This window comes from Culex pipiens, chromosome 2 (genome assembly GCF_016801865.2).
Source record: "Culex pipiens pallens isolate TS chromosome 2, TS_CPP_V2, whole genome shotgun sequence".
In the NCBI taxonomy this organism is placed as follows: Eukaryota; Metazoa; Arthropoda; class Insecta; order Diptera; family Culicidae; genus Culex; species Culex pipiens.
In genome coordinates, this window is record NC_068938.1 from 152,479,234 (window position 1) to 152,496,433 (window position 17,200).

Consider the following 17,200-nt stretch of genomic DNA (forward strand, 5'->3'; position numbering starts at 1 on the left):
CTTAATCCACCTTCAGGTGGTTGGTGCCTTCCTCACATTCATAAAGTGAATACACTACACAGCCTCAAAAAAGAATATCAATAACACTTATTTTTATCAAAATATCTGAGATCCGGCCTAAAAAAACTGTATTAAAAACACTAAAGTACTTATAACATTTGATAGGGTTGTCAGATTTTCAATCTTTTGGGCTCATTGGAAAGGTATTTTGATTACCCATCCAACGATAGGTCGCATGGTTTCGCATGTTTTCATCAAAATATGCGAGTTCCGACCTCTAAAAAGTGTATAAATAACACTTAAGTGGTTATAACTTTTGATAGGGTTGTCAGATCTTCAACGTTTTGGGCTCGTTGAAAAAGTCTTTTTAATACCTACCTTTCTAAAAATGTATAGCATTCTTACGAAAACCACCCTTTTTACAATCTTCCGGACTTTAGTCAAAATCGTTTTTTAAGCATAACTTTTGAAGTACTTTTCTAAACTTCATAATATTAACTAGGGTCTTGTGGGACCCCAAGGAATCGAATCAAATCGAATGAGACCAAAACGGTCCAAATCGGTTCAGCCAGTCCGGAGATAATCGTGTGCATAGTTTTCGGTGCACGGACTTACAGACGCACAGACATTTGTTCAGAATTTGATTCTGAGTCGATAGGTATACGTAAGGGTAGGTTCCTCATTGAGGTGATGAAGGCAAAAATTTAAAATTTAAATTTAAAATTTAATGTTTGAACTTTCTACTAACATTCACCAACGTGAATTTTTAATCCAGCGAACGATCTTTTAAAATTAGAGTATTTTTTCTTTGTGTGTACCCAATTAAATAACTTTTTTTGTTTGCTAAAAAGGGACGAACTCACACTCTTTACACTGAACATTACAGTTAACAAGCGTAATGACACCAATTTCTCATCACTAATTTCATTTATTCCACGATTTTTTTTTTCATTTCTGACGAAACAGAAAAATCCGTACAACCCTCATTAAATTTACTTTCATGATGTAAACTAACAGGTTAACGTTGTAAATAAATGCACAAATCGTGCTTTCCATTTCATTAGGGCACAAAACTTTTGTAAACAAGAGTGTATCCCTCTCACACCTTATGCAAACTGTCATTTGAGTGAAAGGGATACATTATTGTTTACAAAAGTTTTGTGCCCTTTTGAAATGTTAGGCTCCAAATTACAAATAACAAATTAATTATTTTATTACGTAACTGGAACTGGAAATACGATCCAAACTGTTTTGCTGTCAGTTGTCATCATATTTGTGAACCATCGAAAAACAGTTACTGTTTGGCCATCCGGCTGATGAATTTTAGGAGTCAAAGGTAAGCAAAAAGTAGTTAATTTTATGAAAGAAAATAATTATTTAAGTTTATTTCAGCGGCGGTCAGAAAATGTCATGCTCAATACGCCACTCTCATGCCGCACCTTCCAATCATGGCATCGATCAGCAGCAGCAGCTCGCCGTTTGGAACTATATCCATCGCCGGAACAACATCCGCATCCGCAGGCTGGATTGCCTGAAGGCTTAGGAGGAGGTGGCCTGCGAGGAACCGACGGCGGTTGGATCGAAAATGGCCCAGTTGGTGCATTTTTTGTACGAGAACGATAGGAACCCGGAAAAGGACTTTCAGAAGATGTTGATCCTGTTTGGGAGCTTGTATTTGCATAATTGTAGGAAGTGAAAATTATGAATGCATAATAAGATGCCGAGAAAAAAATACAAAGAAAGTCGTGATTTTAGATTTCTATTCAAATAAAGTTGAAAAGTGCACGCTAGTTTCTGGTTGAAGCAACTTGATTGATTTTTACTATGACTGAAAAACTTGTTTAGTAGGAAATGATCAACGGAAAATCGGAACCATTGGTCAAATTGGGATAACTGTTTCTCTGTATGGCTTATCGGCGTAATACTATTGCTAGGATTATCAGATCTTCAATCTTATAGTCTCATTTAAAAGGTCTTTCAACTATCCAACTGAAGACGGGTCGCATGATGGGCCCAGATATAATTTTCATCGAGATATCTAAGAACCGGCCTCCAAAAGGTGTATAAATAACACTTAAGTGCTAATAACTTTTGATTGGGTGGTCAGATCTTCGATGTTTTAGGGTCATTGAAAAAGTCTTTCAATTATCTATTTAACGATGGACTGCGTGACGCACTCGGATATTGCTTTCATCGGAATATCTGAGATCCGGCCTCCAAAAAGTGTATAAATAACACTTAATTGCTCATAACTTTTGATAGGGTTATCAGATCTTCAATATTTTGGGCTTGTTGGAAAGGTCTTTTGATTACCTATCCAACGATGGGTAGCATGATAGATCCGGACAACTTTTTCATCAAAATATTTGAGATCCGGCCTCTGAAATGTGTACAAATGACACTTAAGTGCTCATAACTTTTGATAGGGTTATCAGATCTTCAATGTTTTGGGCTCATTAGAAAGGTCTTTCAAATACCTTTCTAAAAATGTATGATCAGACGGGTTTTCTTACAAAAACCACCCTTTTTACAATCTTTCAAACTTTAGCCAGAATCGTTTTTTAAGCATAACTTTTAAAATACTTAACAAAACTTCATAATAGTTAATATAGGTCTTGTGGGACCCTAAGACGGATCGAATGAGACCAGAACGGCCCAAAACGGTTCAGCCAGTCCGGAGATAATTGAGTGCATTTTTTTCAGTGCACGGACTTACAGACATACACACGCACAGACATTTGCTCAGAATTTGATTCTGAGTCGATAGGTATACGTGAAGGTGGGTCTACGAGGTCGAATTAAGAAGTTCATTTTTCAAGTGATTTTATAGCCTTTCCTTAGTAAGGTGAGGAAGGCAAAAACCGTCGGTAATGTCGATAATTGTCGGTAACGGGCAAAAATGTACTCCTATATCGCAAAAAATGCATGAGGACAAATTTCATGCAGATTCTGATATACTTTCATGCCGCCATGCATCACAATCATGCGACTGCCAGTTGGGTGTAGTGTTGAAAAAATCAAGTTTTGTAACAAGTTAAAAACAGTATGGTAAAAGTACTGCATTTTGGATAAATTTGCTGAAAAGTATAAGTTTTGTGCACTGAAATCAAAGTTTCATTTTTTTTATGATTCCTGAAATATTTCAGTTAATTGTTTCTTGTTTCTTCTTTTACAACCACTAGATAATTTTGAACACTTTTGGGCTCTTCTAGACAATTGTAGAGCTTGTCAAAATGAACATTTTTATTCTTGAAAAATGAAACTTTGATCAATGTCATCAAAAGTTATGGGCAAAAAATAAGCAAAAAAAAAATGATCATTTTCAAATTGAGATTAATTGAGTTAAACAAAAAAGACCTTCGAGATATTTTCAGCAAATGTAATATAGAATGTGTACTTTCAGATGCATTCAAGAGCGAGGTCAAACCCCACCACCTTTTCAAGTTATTCACATTTCAAAATGGTGTCTTTTTCGTCGTATTTTGGCTATAACTTTCGATTAAAAGGTCCGCTTTTCGCTCTCTTGAAAGATAAATGTGAGTTTTGATAATCTCTACAAATGTCTAGAAGACACCAACTCACTAAGTCATAAGCTTGAGTTGTTAAATTCAAAAAACTCCTTTTTTCATAAACAACGTAACCTAACCACACAAATGGCTCTAAAAACTTCCCGATTGAAAATAGAGCTTTGTGCTCTTCAGCAAAGTTGCTCAGAATTGTGTCCCCTACAATTTTTTTGCAGACAGCGAAGGGCTATCCCGTCATCCCGCTAAAATAAAAATTCTGAACCACCCTAAAATTTGGACCACCCTAATGTCTACCATACCAAAAGATGCCCCTATTGACCCTGATCATTTGTCCCAAAGACACCAAAACTCTAAATCTTAACGTGTGGCCGCTATCAATTTCGTCACGCTAGATTTCGGTTTCGGACCACTGTGCAGTGAGGAAGGCAGAACATGTTTTAAATTTGTGAGTGCCAAAAATTCAAAATTAAACTCTATTATGATTCGATTTTTTTTAAACCATTTTTAATTAGCATCACCACCATCAAACTTAAGAAATAAAATCTCAAATTTGACTTCCGACATTAATTTTGATTGAGTAAATAATGACTACTTGCTCATAACTACACACACAACAAGAAGCTCCATCTACATGGAGCAAGCAATAATGCCAATCAAGCAATGTTAATGTATGCTTATTACTGGCGATCGAGCTTGGTCACTGCTGAGTGGCATTATCATTATCTGATTGCATGTATCGCACATGAGGGTTAACCCCTGCACAAAGAGAGTGGTTATTTCTGATCAATTGTGTGTATGGGTATGTGAATATTTACACAATGTTCAGTTGCAAATACGAGCTCTTGAATCGCAACCATTGATGGCGCTTAATTAGATGAATCGCTCTCGAATTAATACCACCTTTTGTGTTACTAAATCGTGATTTGGCGTATCTTATCTTGCGATTTTAGCACATTGATCAACACTCAAAACAAGGAAGTGCCATCCAATAAATTAGCAAATTGACAGGCTGCTGTCACACAGTTTGACGGCGTTTGACTCACCCGCGAGATGATGATGCCGGCGATGCTGATGCGAATCTTCGGCCCCTTGAGCAACCGATAGCGCAGGTCGACGCCGTTCCAGAACGAGACAAAGTACCGCTTGACCTGGACGTTGTCGCCGCCGTGTAACCGGTAGCCGTCGTAGTCCACAATCACCAGGATCTCCGGATAGATGGTGGTATCGATCGCCCGCGATGATTTGTAGTAGCCGCCGCTTTGGGGACTTCGCTTCGAGCGAAATCGCTTCTGCAGCCGGTCCGGCTCCATGAATGCTGCAGAGAGAGGGGGAGAGGGAGGAAAAACGAAGAATTGTTTGATTAATGAGATATGAGCGGTTTTGTTTGATTTGCGAACAATTTATGGTAATTATGTCACAATCAGCAAGACATTGTGTACCGGTTGAGCTGGCTGGCAGATGGATGGTGTTGACATGAACAATCAAATAATTGTCATAAATATTCATGACACCTTTCAATAGTTGATGTCACTTTATATTTTTCATAGAATAATGTTGACAATATCAATAATATCAATATTTTTTATGATTTACCTTAATTTGCTGAACAGTAAAATGGGTATGTAACAGGGTTGTAAAATTATCAAACTGTCAGCCTTCAGCGTATACAATTAACATGCCTGAAAACTGTACCCAAACTTTTATTGCCCTTCTTTTCGTGCTGATATCAATTGTTTACAAGCTCTCATCTGACATTATCCTTTTCTTTTTCATTCTCACATTCACGATGGGTTTACTATTTGATATTTTAGTAGAGGAATCATCAAATGAAAGTTTTTTCTATCATTTATTTAACGTAGGGCAGCAAATGACCTCAGAAGTTGAAGCTGCCTCAAATAAACTAACAACCACCACCATTTAAACGTGAACTGTTCAACATTCATTGTGCATTTTTGAATTTTGCGTTTTCAACTTTCATTGTACATTTCTGAATTTTGCGCCATGACAAATTTACAGTTTCTTCCTGGTTTCTGCTGGTACACACTCTGTTCACGTTTGAGCGATCTCATATTTTTGCGTGCATGTAAATTTATTAAAGAAAACTGTTTTTTTTAGAAGTCGAGAAAACATTAAAATTAACTATGACAAATTGATAGAATTCCCTATATTTTATTATGTTGTTGAATAAAAACAAAAACAATGATCTCATAATAGAATCATTTAATTCTTGACATTTGATTTTTAATTTAATATTTTGTTATAAAATAATGTTTGGCGTCGACCAGAAAACTAATAACAAATGGACTTTTAAAACTTTTGGAATCATGGTTATGATTATTGTAAAGTTCACAATTGCAATTGCAACAAAAATATGCATTGTTGAACAAATGATTTCAAACTAAGACCTAAATTTGCTATGTTTATTTCTCCAAGAAACTTTCTACATGTTTTTCAGTAGTTTTATTGTATTGCAGACACAAAAAACCAAAGATTTTTCAAACAGATGCTGAAATTGCAAAATGGATTAAAACTTTCCTTAAAATGAGATTTACTTAACTCATGAAAATTTGGTATATAAAGTCACATATCGTTTTGTCGCACGTGAATTTTTAACCAAATTGAGTTAAGAGCGCCATTTTGTGCAGCTTTTCATTGATTCTCTTTTTGACCTACACAGATCCCAAAAAACTCATTTCCATCCTGAGATTTTTAATAAAAACTGAAAAAATCCGTGAATTGTTGTCACTCTTCATATGAAAGCAGTTTTAACCTTGTCGTGCTATCTTGACCCACCTTGAAAATTGTTGTAAGTGCGACTACTGGCCAAATAGATTTCAGGTCAGAACGCGTTTGACACACGTACAACCCCGAATACCGTATACATCCCGTGTAATTATAACTCGTGACATCAGCAACCAAATTCAACCAAACTTCGGGACATTGCACAGAATGGTGTCAATAAAAAAAGTCGAACTCAGGAATACCATTCGATTCCTTAGGCAAAAATAAGTAACAGTAACCGCCCGTGTGGATCAATCGGACCGCGCACTGGACTCACAATCCAGTGGTCGCTGGTTCGAATCCCGCGGCGGGCGCTCTAAAATTCTTTGTGTAAATATGGGTATCCGGCGCCGTCGCTCCGTGCCATACTTTCATACACTTAGGAGCCCAGGGCGGCGAAGTCCTTGTAGATAAAAAGGAAGACACTAGTGGTTGGTATTAGCAATGGTGGCCGACAGCTATAAAGTCAACTTCGTTTTTTCGAAAATATTGATCGAAATAGGTTAAGGTTTAGAGGTCACTATAGATCGATAAAGTTGGCGAAAACAAAAAATTTCATACAAAAACGTCTTCTTTAAATCGCTTATAACTCGTCAGGCTTAACTCGGATCGTTCTTCGGTCTTCGACAAAGTTATTTGTCATAAAATTTTAGATGAGAATATTGCATTTGACAGTGAACCGACACATTCAACGCCACCTTTTGGTGGAATTTTGAAATTTTTGTTTTTCCCCATATTGCACACTTTGCACCAAATTCTCCACCCTTGCAAATAATATCTGCACACCAAATATTTGCACACTTGAAATCCTACCCCTTCTCCCCCCCCCCCCCCCCGCTCGCCTAGAGTGGTGCGTGTCTCGACTGAGCTTTGTTGCTAGGGTTTCAAACTAGGGTGTGTGTCTTGGATAGTTTTTTTCTGCTGTAGTTCGAGGTGTGCACTTTGTTGGAGAGCTTTCCACAAATTGCACGGTTGTCTAAAAATCTCTGAAATCCGCAATATAAAAATAATAACAACATCGTCAATATGGAAAAACAGGTATGGCGTCATCCATAAAGTACGTACGCTCTTAGGGGGGGAGGGGGGGTTACCGTAGGTGTGACAAGCTGTGACGAAGGGGGGAGGGGGGGTTTGCGAGACTGTGACGTACTAGTTGGTTTTTTCTATGATTGCATAACATTAATTCGAAATGTACACAATTTAATTATATCCTTTTTACTAAAATTGTTTGCTTACTATTATTTAGAAGCATCACATTATAATTTATTATATAGAAACTTTTTTTTTATTCAGCTGGAACTTCAATATTTAGCAAATTCTTGCTCGATAAAAATAAATGCTTTGAAAGCAGAGTGTTCATAAGAAAACTGCTACAAATGATTTGAAATTATTAGATACAAAGCTGTGAAAAACAGTTTTCAAGATTTTTTAATACTTGAATGTTATACCAGGTCTTCTATTTTTTCAAAGATACAAAATTGTTTTTTTATATCGCAATGTTTATTCTAAAAAGTGAATTAGACAACATTTTTTTCATATTAAAATTTGCAAAAATACCAAAATTATGAGAGTTTAAAGAAATAAAAACTATAAAAAATCCCATCGAAAACAAGGGGGGGGGGGGGGTCTGGCAAAATGTGACGTACATTTTGAGGGGGGGTTCAACCTTGTGTGACAAAGTGTGACATAGGGGGGAGGGGGGTTAATTTTGGCCGATTTTTGCGTGGCATACTTTATGGATGACGCCTTATTTTAAATTTCTAAGATGTTTAGATATACAGTGGACTCTCTCGCTGTCGATCTTCTCGATATCAATATTGCTCCAGCTGTCAATAAAATTTTCAGTCCCTTCAAATAGATTACTTTGATTTTTCGTTCTATAATTTGATAACTCCCGCTCTCGACGGTCCCTTCAATATCGACAACGAGAAAGTTCACTGTAATTAAATTTTTAGGAGATCACTAAGCAAAGATAATGAATTTTGCAATAATAAATAGCTTTAAGTGTTTGGAATGAAGTGTCTAGATGAAAACGATGACCTTATTATTTATTTTGCTAGATAAAGAGAATTATCTGAAGTCTCTTTTTTGAATAAAAAGATCATTTGAATGCTTTTCAATGTTTATCCTATTCTCCAAAATTCGATTCGTCAGAATAGACCATTCTAAAAAGGTCCATTCCCTAGAAATGTTTATATTTGTTGTAAATTTATATGAGAATAATGTAACTAACAGAGATTTACTATTCTTTTATGTACATGTACATTCCAGTCTCCAAATCTTCTCAAATACAAATCTCTTGTTCTTTTGTAAAAATATAATACATATTTATGGGAAATAGTTTTGAAGAATGATTTATTCTGGAGTCCTATTAATTCTTTTGAATCTGGAGATTTTTTAATTTTGGCCAATGGATTCCTGGGGAAGTAAAAACATTGAACCGCTTTTAAAAATTTGTGTTGATCTTAAAAAAAATGTAAAATACCAGGAATTATCCTGTTTTTTTAAAAGCTTTATGAAAATTAATAACAATAAGGGACCATCAATAAACCACGTGAACACTTTAGGGGGTGGGGGGATATGGCGATTGTCCACGATCCATACAAAATAGTTTTTTTTGTATGCACAACTGTCCACGGGAGAGGGGGAGGAGAGGAGGTTACAGATTCCCAGCAAAGAGTTCACGTGGTTTATGGATAATCCCTAAACCATATTTTATGTATTTTAAATTTTGGTAAAACAATCAACTTATACATAAATAAAACCTTCTCAGTTTGAGTCTCTTCCAGACATTTTGATTTTTAGTTTTTATTTATTTTTCTTATTTTGTTTGATACTAGTACAATTTATGTAGGTTTTGAACTCGGCTTAGTTTTTCTGGCGCAAACTTCAATATCTTATTTAAAAAAAGTTTTCACGAGCTAAAATTTTAATTATTTTTAAACTAGATAAATCATGCTTAAAATTATGATCAGCGAAGAAAAATGAAATAACTGCATTATTATTAACTTAATATTTGCAAATATTTTTTCATTGAAATTTTTAAGTTTCCTAAATCATTATTTTTTTGCCCCTTGATTTTTCAAGCCAGAGGGCGACATCAAATTTTAAAAATATATGAAACGGTCTGAACGGTCGTACAAGATACAATATATTTATTTTTCGGATTTGATTTAAGTTCTTCCTCTTTTCAATGAATGTCCCATGGAATTCCTAATAATGTTTTCTCTCAAATGACATAACTCTACCATTTTGAAGTAATTCTTGTTATGAGCAATTCTCTACGAAATCGGTCTTTTTTCTTCAATTTTAATTTTTGTATTTTTTAATCCGACTGAAACTTTTTTGGTGCCTTCGGTATGCCCAAAGAAGCCATTTTGCATCATTAGTTTGTCCATATAACTTTCCATACAAATTTGGCAGCTGTCCATACAAAAATGGTATGTGAAAATTCAAAAATCTGTATCTTTTGAAGGAATTTTTTGATCGATTTGGTGTCTTCGGCAAAGTTGTAGGTATGAATACGGACTACACTGGAAAAAAATGATACACGGTAAAAAAAATTTGGTGATTTTTTTATTTAACTTTTTATCACTAAAACTTGATTTGCAAAAAAACACTATTTTTAATTTTTTTTATTTTTTGATATGTTTTAGAGGACATAAAATGCCAACTTTTCAGAAATTTCCAGGTTGTGCAAAAAATCATTGACCGAGTTATGAATTTTTTAATCAATACTGATTTTTTCAAAAAATCGAAATTTTGGTCGCAAAAATTTTTCAACTTCATTTTTCGATGTAAAATCAAATTTGCAATCAAAAAGTACTGTAGTGAAATTTTGATAAAGTGCACCGTTTTCAAGTTAAATCCATATTTAGGTGACTTTTTTGAAAATAGTCGCCGTTTTTCATTTTTTTAAATTAGTGCACATGTTTGTCCACTTTTGAAAAAAATATTTTTGAAAAGCTGAGAAAATTCTCTATATTTTGCTCCTTCGGACTTTGTTGATACGACCTTTAATTGCTGAGATATTGCAATGCAAAGGTTTAAAAACAGGAAAATTGATGTTTTCTAAGTCTCACCCAAACAGCCCACCATTTTTCAATGTCGATATCTCAGCAACTAATGGTCCGATTTTCAATGTTAAAATATGAAACATTTGTGAAATTTTCCGATCTTTTCGAAAACAATATTTTCAAAATTTTCAAATCAAGACTAACATTTCAAAAGGGCCAAACATTCAATATTACGCCCTTTTAAAATGTTAGTCTTGATTTGAAAATTTTGAAAATATTGTTTTCGAAAAGATCGGAAAATTTCACAAATGTTTCATATTTTAACATTGAAAATCGGACCATTAGTTGCTGAGATATCGACATTGAAAAATGGTGGGCTGTTTGGGTGAGACTTAGAAAACATCAATTTTCCTGTTTTTAAACCTTTGCATTGCAATATCTCAGCAACTAAAGGTCGTATCAACAAAGTCCGAAGGAGCAAAATATAGAGAATTTTCTCAGCTTTTCAAAAATATTTTTTTCAAAAGTGGGCAAACATGTGCACTAATTTAAAAAAATGAAAAACTTCGACTATTTTCAAAAAAGTCACCTAAATATGGATTTAACTTGAAAACGGTGCACTTTATCAAAATTTCACTAGAGTACTTTTTGATTGCAAATTTGATTTTACATCGAAAAATGAAGTTGAAAAATTTTTGCGACCAAAATTTCGATTTTTTGAAAAAATCAGTATTGATTCAAAAATTCATAACTCGCTCAATGATTTTTTGCACAACCTGGAAATTTCTGAAAAGTTGGCATTTTATGTCCTCTAAAACATATCAAAAAATAAAAAAAATTAAAAATAGTGTTTTTTTGCAAATCAAGTTTTAGTGATAAAAAGTTAAATAAAAAAATCACCAATTTTTTTTACCGTGTATCATTTTTTTCCAGTGTAGTCCGTATCCATACCTACAACTTTGCCGAAGACACCAAATCGATCAAAAAATTCCTTCAAAAGATACAGATTTTTGAATTTTCGTACATCACTTTTGTATGGACAGCTGCCAAATTTGTATGGAAAATTATATGGACAAACTAATGATGCAAAATGGCTTCTTTGGGCATACCGAAGGCACCAAAAAAGTTTCAGTCGGATTAAAAAATTCAAAAAAAATCGAATGACCGAAATCCTAGAGAACTGCTCTTATATTTTCAATTAGTTCAAACCTCCGATAAATTAGTTTAACTAATCGAATTGATACAACTTACCGTAGTCGCTCGCGTGGTCGTGATGCTCCTCGGACACTGTCCGCTTATAAATAACATGATGAACACTACCGTCCTCCGCCTGGGAGATTTCGGTTGGCACTGGTTTTATCACAAGTTGATGTCCTATACTACCCTCCTGTGGAATGGATTGAGAGAACACGAAGAAGACGATGATTAGTAAAACGCATTAGTTTTGGTAGACTTAAGTTGCTGGAAATGTAAAATTTAGTAAAGTTTCGTTTATCGTTGGCATTTTAATATCTCAAAATAAGGGTGGCAATTATGACACTCATTGAAGTCAAGATATGCAGATGACGACATGAAACGCGCAACACCACGCTCGCACCGGCGGACGAAACATGTCAATCGGTCAAGTTCAAGTCGGGAAACTCACCAGACGGTGAATGTCAAGCTCAACGGCGTAAAGATTAGAGGGCTTCGGCGCGAGAGATTTGAGAGATGCGATATTACGGTTGAGTGGCCATTTTTTCAAATCTTTATGGCCCCATCGGACGCCGACGGGTCGTAATGATATGCAATGGAGCTGTTGATGAGCCAGACGGAGCTAAGCTTAGCTAAGTCTCGGGTCTGGCAAACAAAGAAGACAACGGTTTTACTGACAAATGTGCGTTTGATTAGGTCTCGAGTTGATGGATGTATTTGGTTCAAAAGCTGGTGTGATCTTTCCTGTAAAGTTGGATATCATAGTTTGAGTGGATTTCGATGATTGAGTCATAATATGGTTCACGAGGAATACAAGTCAATTTTAAGTTCAATAATTAGCGTTTTTTTATTAGCTGAGAAAATTAGCAAACTAGCTCATAAAATTAATCGTGTTACAAACGATCATCAGTTCAAATTACATTAACCAATCTCCCCCTAAAGCACGACTCATTAACATTTCCCCGCCGGTGTTGATCGTTCATCGACAGTCACATCCATCATGCACCGATCATCGTTGTTCATTGATAGCTACGACGACAGTGATGTATTGTCCTGCTGCTGGTACTGGTACCGCAAGTCCCTGGAAGTCACGTTTTGCAAACATTCTAAAGATTAGATAATGCCAGTTACCAGAACATCAAAACGTGAAACAGTTACAGCCGCCGGCGTTCGGCGATCGGTTGCATATTAAATTCATTAGAAAGCCATTAATCACTGTTGTACACAGCATATCTTGGCACTACAGCTAATAGGAATGCACCTTTAACCTGAAGATGAGCATCTAATTAATAATGCATTAGCTGTGTGTGTGTGTGGCGTCAGAGACACTGCACTTTAGGAATTCTAAGCAGTCGTCGTTGGATAATGTTTAGACCGAAAAAGTGGTAACTGTAGAAAAGATACTGCAAAGCAAGGACAACTGGTGTGAAGTGATCGTGAGGAAGGTGTCTAAAGGATGTCTACTGTTTTGAAGTTATCACGAAGTATGGCGAAAGATCAACAGAGCAGGTGGTGTATAGTAATGTCTGTTATTTTTTTTAGGTAATTAGTAATAATCACCGATGGTGTTGTTTACAAAGTTCATTTATCAGTAGCAAACATTTTACACTGAAGATAGTGAACCATATTGTAATATGAGTAAAACAAATTTGTCCTGGTAAAGTTAATTTTCATTGTCATTTAAGAGGCAGTATTTGTAGATTTTGCTCAGTTTGTTCTAGAGGTCGTATCGAGGTGCTCCGATTTGGATGAAACTTGCAGCGTTTGTTTGTCTATACATGAGATGAACTCAGGCCAAATATTAGCCCTCTACGACAAAGGGAAGTGGGGTAAAACGGGCTTTCAAGTTTGAGTTCGAAAAAACATAACAAAATCTTAAAATTGCTCGCATTTCCGTAAAACTCCATCAATTCCAATTCTCTTAGGTGCATTCGAAAGGTATTTTGAAGCACTTCAAAATGTGTCATAGACATCCAGGATTGGTTTGATTTTTTCTCATAGCTTTTGCAAATTACTGTTAAAAATGGATTTTTTTAAGCCTTAATATCTTTTTGCAACAGCCTCCAACACCCATACTCCCATAGGTCAAAAGATTGGTAATTTCATGGACTATAAGCCTACGGTATTAACTTTTTGGCCAATCGCTGTTTTTCTCATAGTATTACGATTTTTCTATAACAAATTTTTACAACGTTAGTTTTTGCCCTGTAGGCAGCCTTGGCTGCACTTTTTGGTCTCAATTTTGTCATATTCGGAATCCTTGGACAATTTCACGTAAGTTAGAAGTATTGGAGTTGTACATTTGATTTAAAAAATAATTAAATAAAACATTTTTGAAAAAAGAAATAGATCTTATTTACCCTGTGATCAATACGTCAAATGCTGTTTCAAGTAGGCGAATATCTGCTTTAACCCTAATCCGACAAAATGTTCAAAAATATTTTAGACATTTTTTTCAATCAAATTTACAACTCCAATACTTCTAACTTACGCGAAATTGTTCGAGGATTCCGAATATACGAAAATTGAGACCGAAAAGTGCAGCTATGGCTGCCTACAGGGCAAAAACTAACGTTGTAAAAAGTTTGTTATAGAAAAATCGTAATACTATGAGAAAAACAGCAATTGGCCAAAAAGTTAATACCATAGGCTTATAGTGCATGAAATTCCCTAACTTTTGACCTATGGGAGTATGGGTGTTGGAGGCTGTTGCAAAAAGATATTAAGGCTTTAAAAAAATCAATTTTTAACAGTAATTTGCAAAAGCTTTGAGAAAAAGTCAAACCAATCCTAGATGACTATGGCACATTTTGAAGTGCTTCAACAGACCTTTCGAATGCATCTAAGAGAGTTGGAATGATGAAGTTTTACAGAAATGCGAGCAATTTTAAGATTTTGTTATGTTTTTTCGAACTCAAACTTGAAAGCCCGTTTTACCCCCCGTTTTACGTACTTCCCTTTGTCGTAGAGGGCTCATATTTGGCATGAGTTCATCTCATGTATAGACAAACAAACACTGAAAGTTTCATCCAAATCGGAGCACATCGATACGACCTGTTACACATTGGTGAAAAACTCGCTCTTAAATATTTCATAAACTACAAAAGAAATCAAATTAATGTGTGACTGAATAAATTTCTAGGAGATTGACTGAGTATATAGGCATGTTAAAAATACATGTTTCAGAAAGTTTTGTATTTGGCTTCCCTCCAATCCCACTAACATTTACACAAGATTCTCTGTAATTACTCTTAACTTTAAGAACAATGTTATTACAAAAGCTGACTCGGTCCTAACTAGGTCCCAGTACCGAAAAGGACCTAATAAAAATAATTTTATAAAAAAAATTTATTTCCAGCGTCCAAAAAAAAAGCAATCCACTTAAACGAACCTCGGGTCTTTTGTGGTCTCTGTTGCAAGTTTCTGCTTATTTCTAGGCGTCCGAAGGTTATGTGTGGTGAGTCACTCAAAACCTCTTTTACGCTAATGCACCGACGTTTTACTTCCCCATTCGATAGAAGGCGTGATCAGGCAAATCTCGTCTCGAAAAATGCCACCGGGTCCGTCTGGAATTGAACCCAGGCCATACTGGGGTGAGAGGCTACCACGCTAATCACTGCGCCACCGGACCCGGCAATTGGCAATACCATTTATACCTGAAATTTACAATTTTATTTATTGGCAGGGAATTAATTACAATTTAATTCTGTCGATTATAGCATTTGCAGTAAACATGAATCTATCATTCCTTGGACTGATATCAACTTCAAAAATACCGAGTTGTGATGTTAATCCATCTTAAAATCGACGTTAACGTGCTATCTTCTGGTCGAATGTCGCTTTCTGACGTTCGAGAAAAACGCGTTTTAATGTTTGACATTGAATAAACAAAAATAAGAGCACGCAATGTAAACAATAACAAACACGGCTGATCATGCTGTTTTTGTCCCAAAGATGGTTGAATTTGGTCGCCAAAGTCCCGAGTTATAATTCAAAATGTAAGCAATAGTTGGGCATGTACGTGTGTCATACGCGTTCGGGCTGAAATCCCTTGTTGTCGCACTTGATCGAAACTTCTTTCATAAGAAGAGTGACAACAATGCAAAGGTTTTTTCGGTTTGGTTGAATATAGGATTGAAATCAAATTTTGGGAATCTGTGAAGGTCTAGATGTGAGGCACTGAGTGATGCACAGAATGGTGTTCTTTACTAAATTTGGCGCAAAATCAACGTGAGACAAGATAACACGAACACGACGTAATGTCGACTTGACAATTTGTTTGTGGCTTTATGACCCTATTGCAGCAATGTATCTTGTGTGCTATCTTGTGACAACGACAATTTTGGTCAACAATGAGTTAAAAGTCAAAGCTTAACACTATTTCATTGTAATTTAAATTTTAGAAGATGTATTGAAGCCGGGAACCGTGGTGTAGGGGTGAGCGTGATTGCATCTCACTTAGTCGGCCTGGGTTCGATCCCAGACGGTCCCGGTGGCATTTTTCGAGACGAGATTCAATCTAGGTGTAGGAGTCGTTTCCCTGTGTCCTGGCTCGGTGGAGTCGCTGGTAGGCAGTTGGACTCACAATCCAAAAGGTCGTCAGTTCGAACCCTGTGGTGGATGGAAGCTTAGGTGTAAAAAGAGGTTTGCAATTGCCTCAACAATCAAGCCTTCGGACACCTAGTTTCGAGTAGGAATCTCGCAATCGAGAACGCCAAGGCAATGCTGTAGAGCGAATAATTTGATTTTGATTGAAGCGTCCTCTTCCACCTGAACCAAAATTTCGATTGTACCAAAAGTGGTCAGTAACGGTTTCTGCAATTCTCCACCAACCTGTTTGACAACTTAACTCTCAAACATACGGATCTCCGAAAAACCCTTTTGCAATCCAAAACTCAATCCACACAATCGATTGACATACTCCGGGGACCCTTTTAGAGTCTCCTCACAAAAGTGTGCCCCATTATCTAATCCGACCCTAAACTCTTTTTTCAACAACTATTTATACCTTGTAAACAGAGCAGTTTCGTCAACCGTAGCAAGTTCAGGAGGTTGCTTTTTGTTGGGTTTGCTTGACCTACTGACCGCGGAGGGACCTACTGCTGCTGCCCACCTTAATGTCAACCCAGAGTGGACTGGTTGGCCCCCGGGCGTAACTTTGGTCAAACAAGATCTGGAACGATAAACCGCTTAAGCTTTCGGAAAAGGTATCAAAAGCTTTGGCGGAGGTGTCAATTGACTGATAATTGTCGGCTTGGGTTGGGGCTCTTTTTTTGTTTTGGTGACTGCTGCACAGTTGCTTAATCTTGATGTAGGCTGGGGAGGCTTAGGACACCAAACTTTTGTCAGCTGAGCAATCAAATGAGCCGGTTGTTCACGGTGCCCCTGCTGCAGATCGTTATCTGTACGTAAAGTGGAATGTAAAATTGCTTTGTTTTGAACTGGGAGCAATTTACACGTCGTAAAACGAGCTTGAGCAATTCCCAGGTTTGTCGCCTGAAGAATGCGTTAAAGTCTTTTGTTTTCAAACGGGCTCGCTGAAGTTTATCTTATATAACTTAGGGATGATTGATGTTTGTGGTTTGCTAATTGAGTTAAGTTTCGTCACCTAATGAAAGTGTGACTAGGTTAAACACATGACAACTCATCAATCAAATGGTGCTCCGATAATATCATTTTAAA

The 17,200-nt window shown here is 36.2% G+C and overlaps 1 protein-coding gene across 4 annotated transcripts in view; it reads right to left on the reverse strand.

Moving 5' to 3' along the window:
* Positions 1-17,200, reverse strand: part of LOC120422180 (A disintegrin and metalloproteinase with thrombospondin motifs 16) — a 283,608-nt gene that overhangs the window by 93,147 nt on the left and 173,261 nt on the right. For all 4 annotated transcript variants that reach the window (XM_039585556.2, XM_052708748.1, XM_039585557.2 and 1 more), the window contains exons 5-6: positions 11,576-11,711; positions 4,571-4,842 (exon numbers count right to left, since the gene is read on the reverse strand). In XM_039585556.2, coding sequence (XP_039441490.1) covers positions 4,571-4,842; positions 11,576-11,711 — 408 coding nt within the window. The remainder of the gene's footprint in view (positions 1-4,570; positions 4,843-11,575; positions 11,712-17,200) is intronic.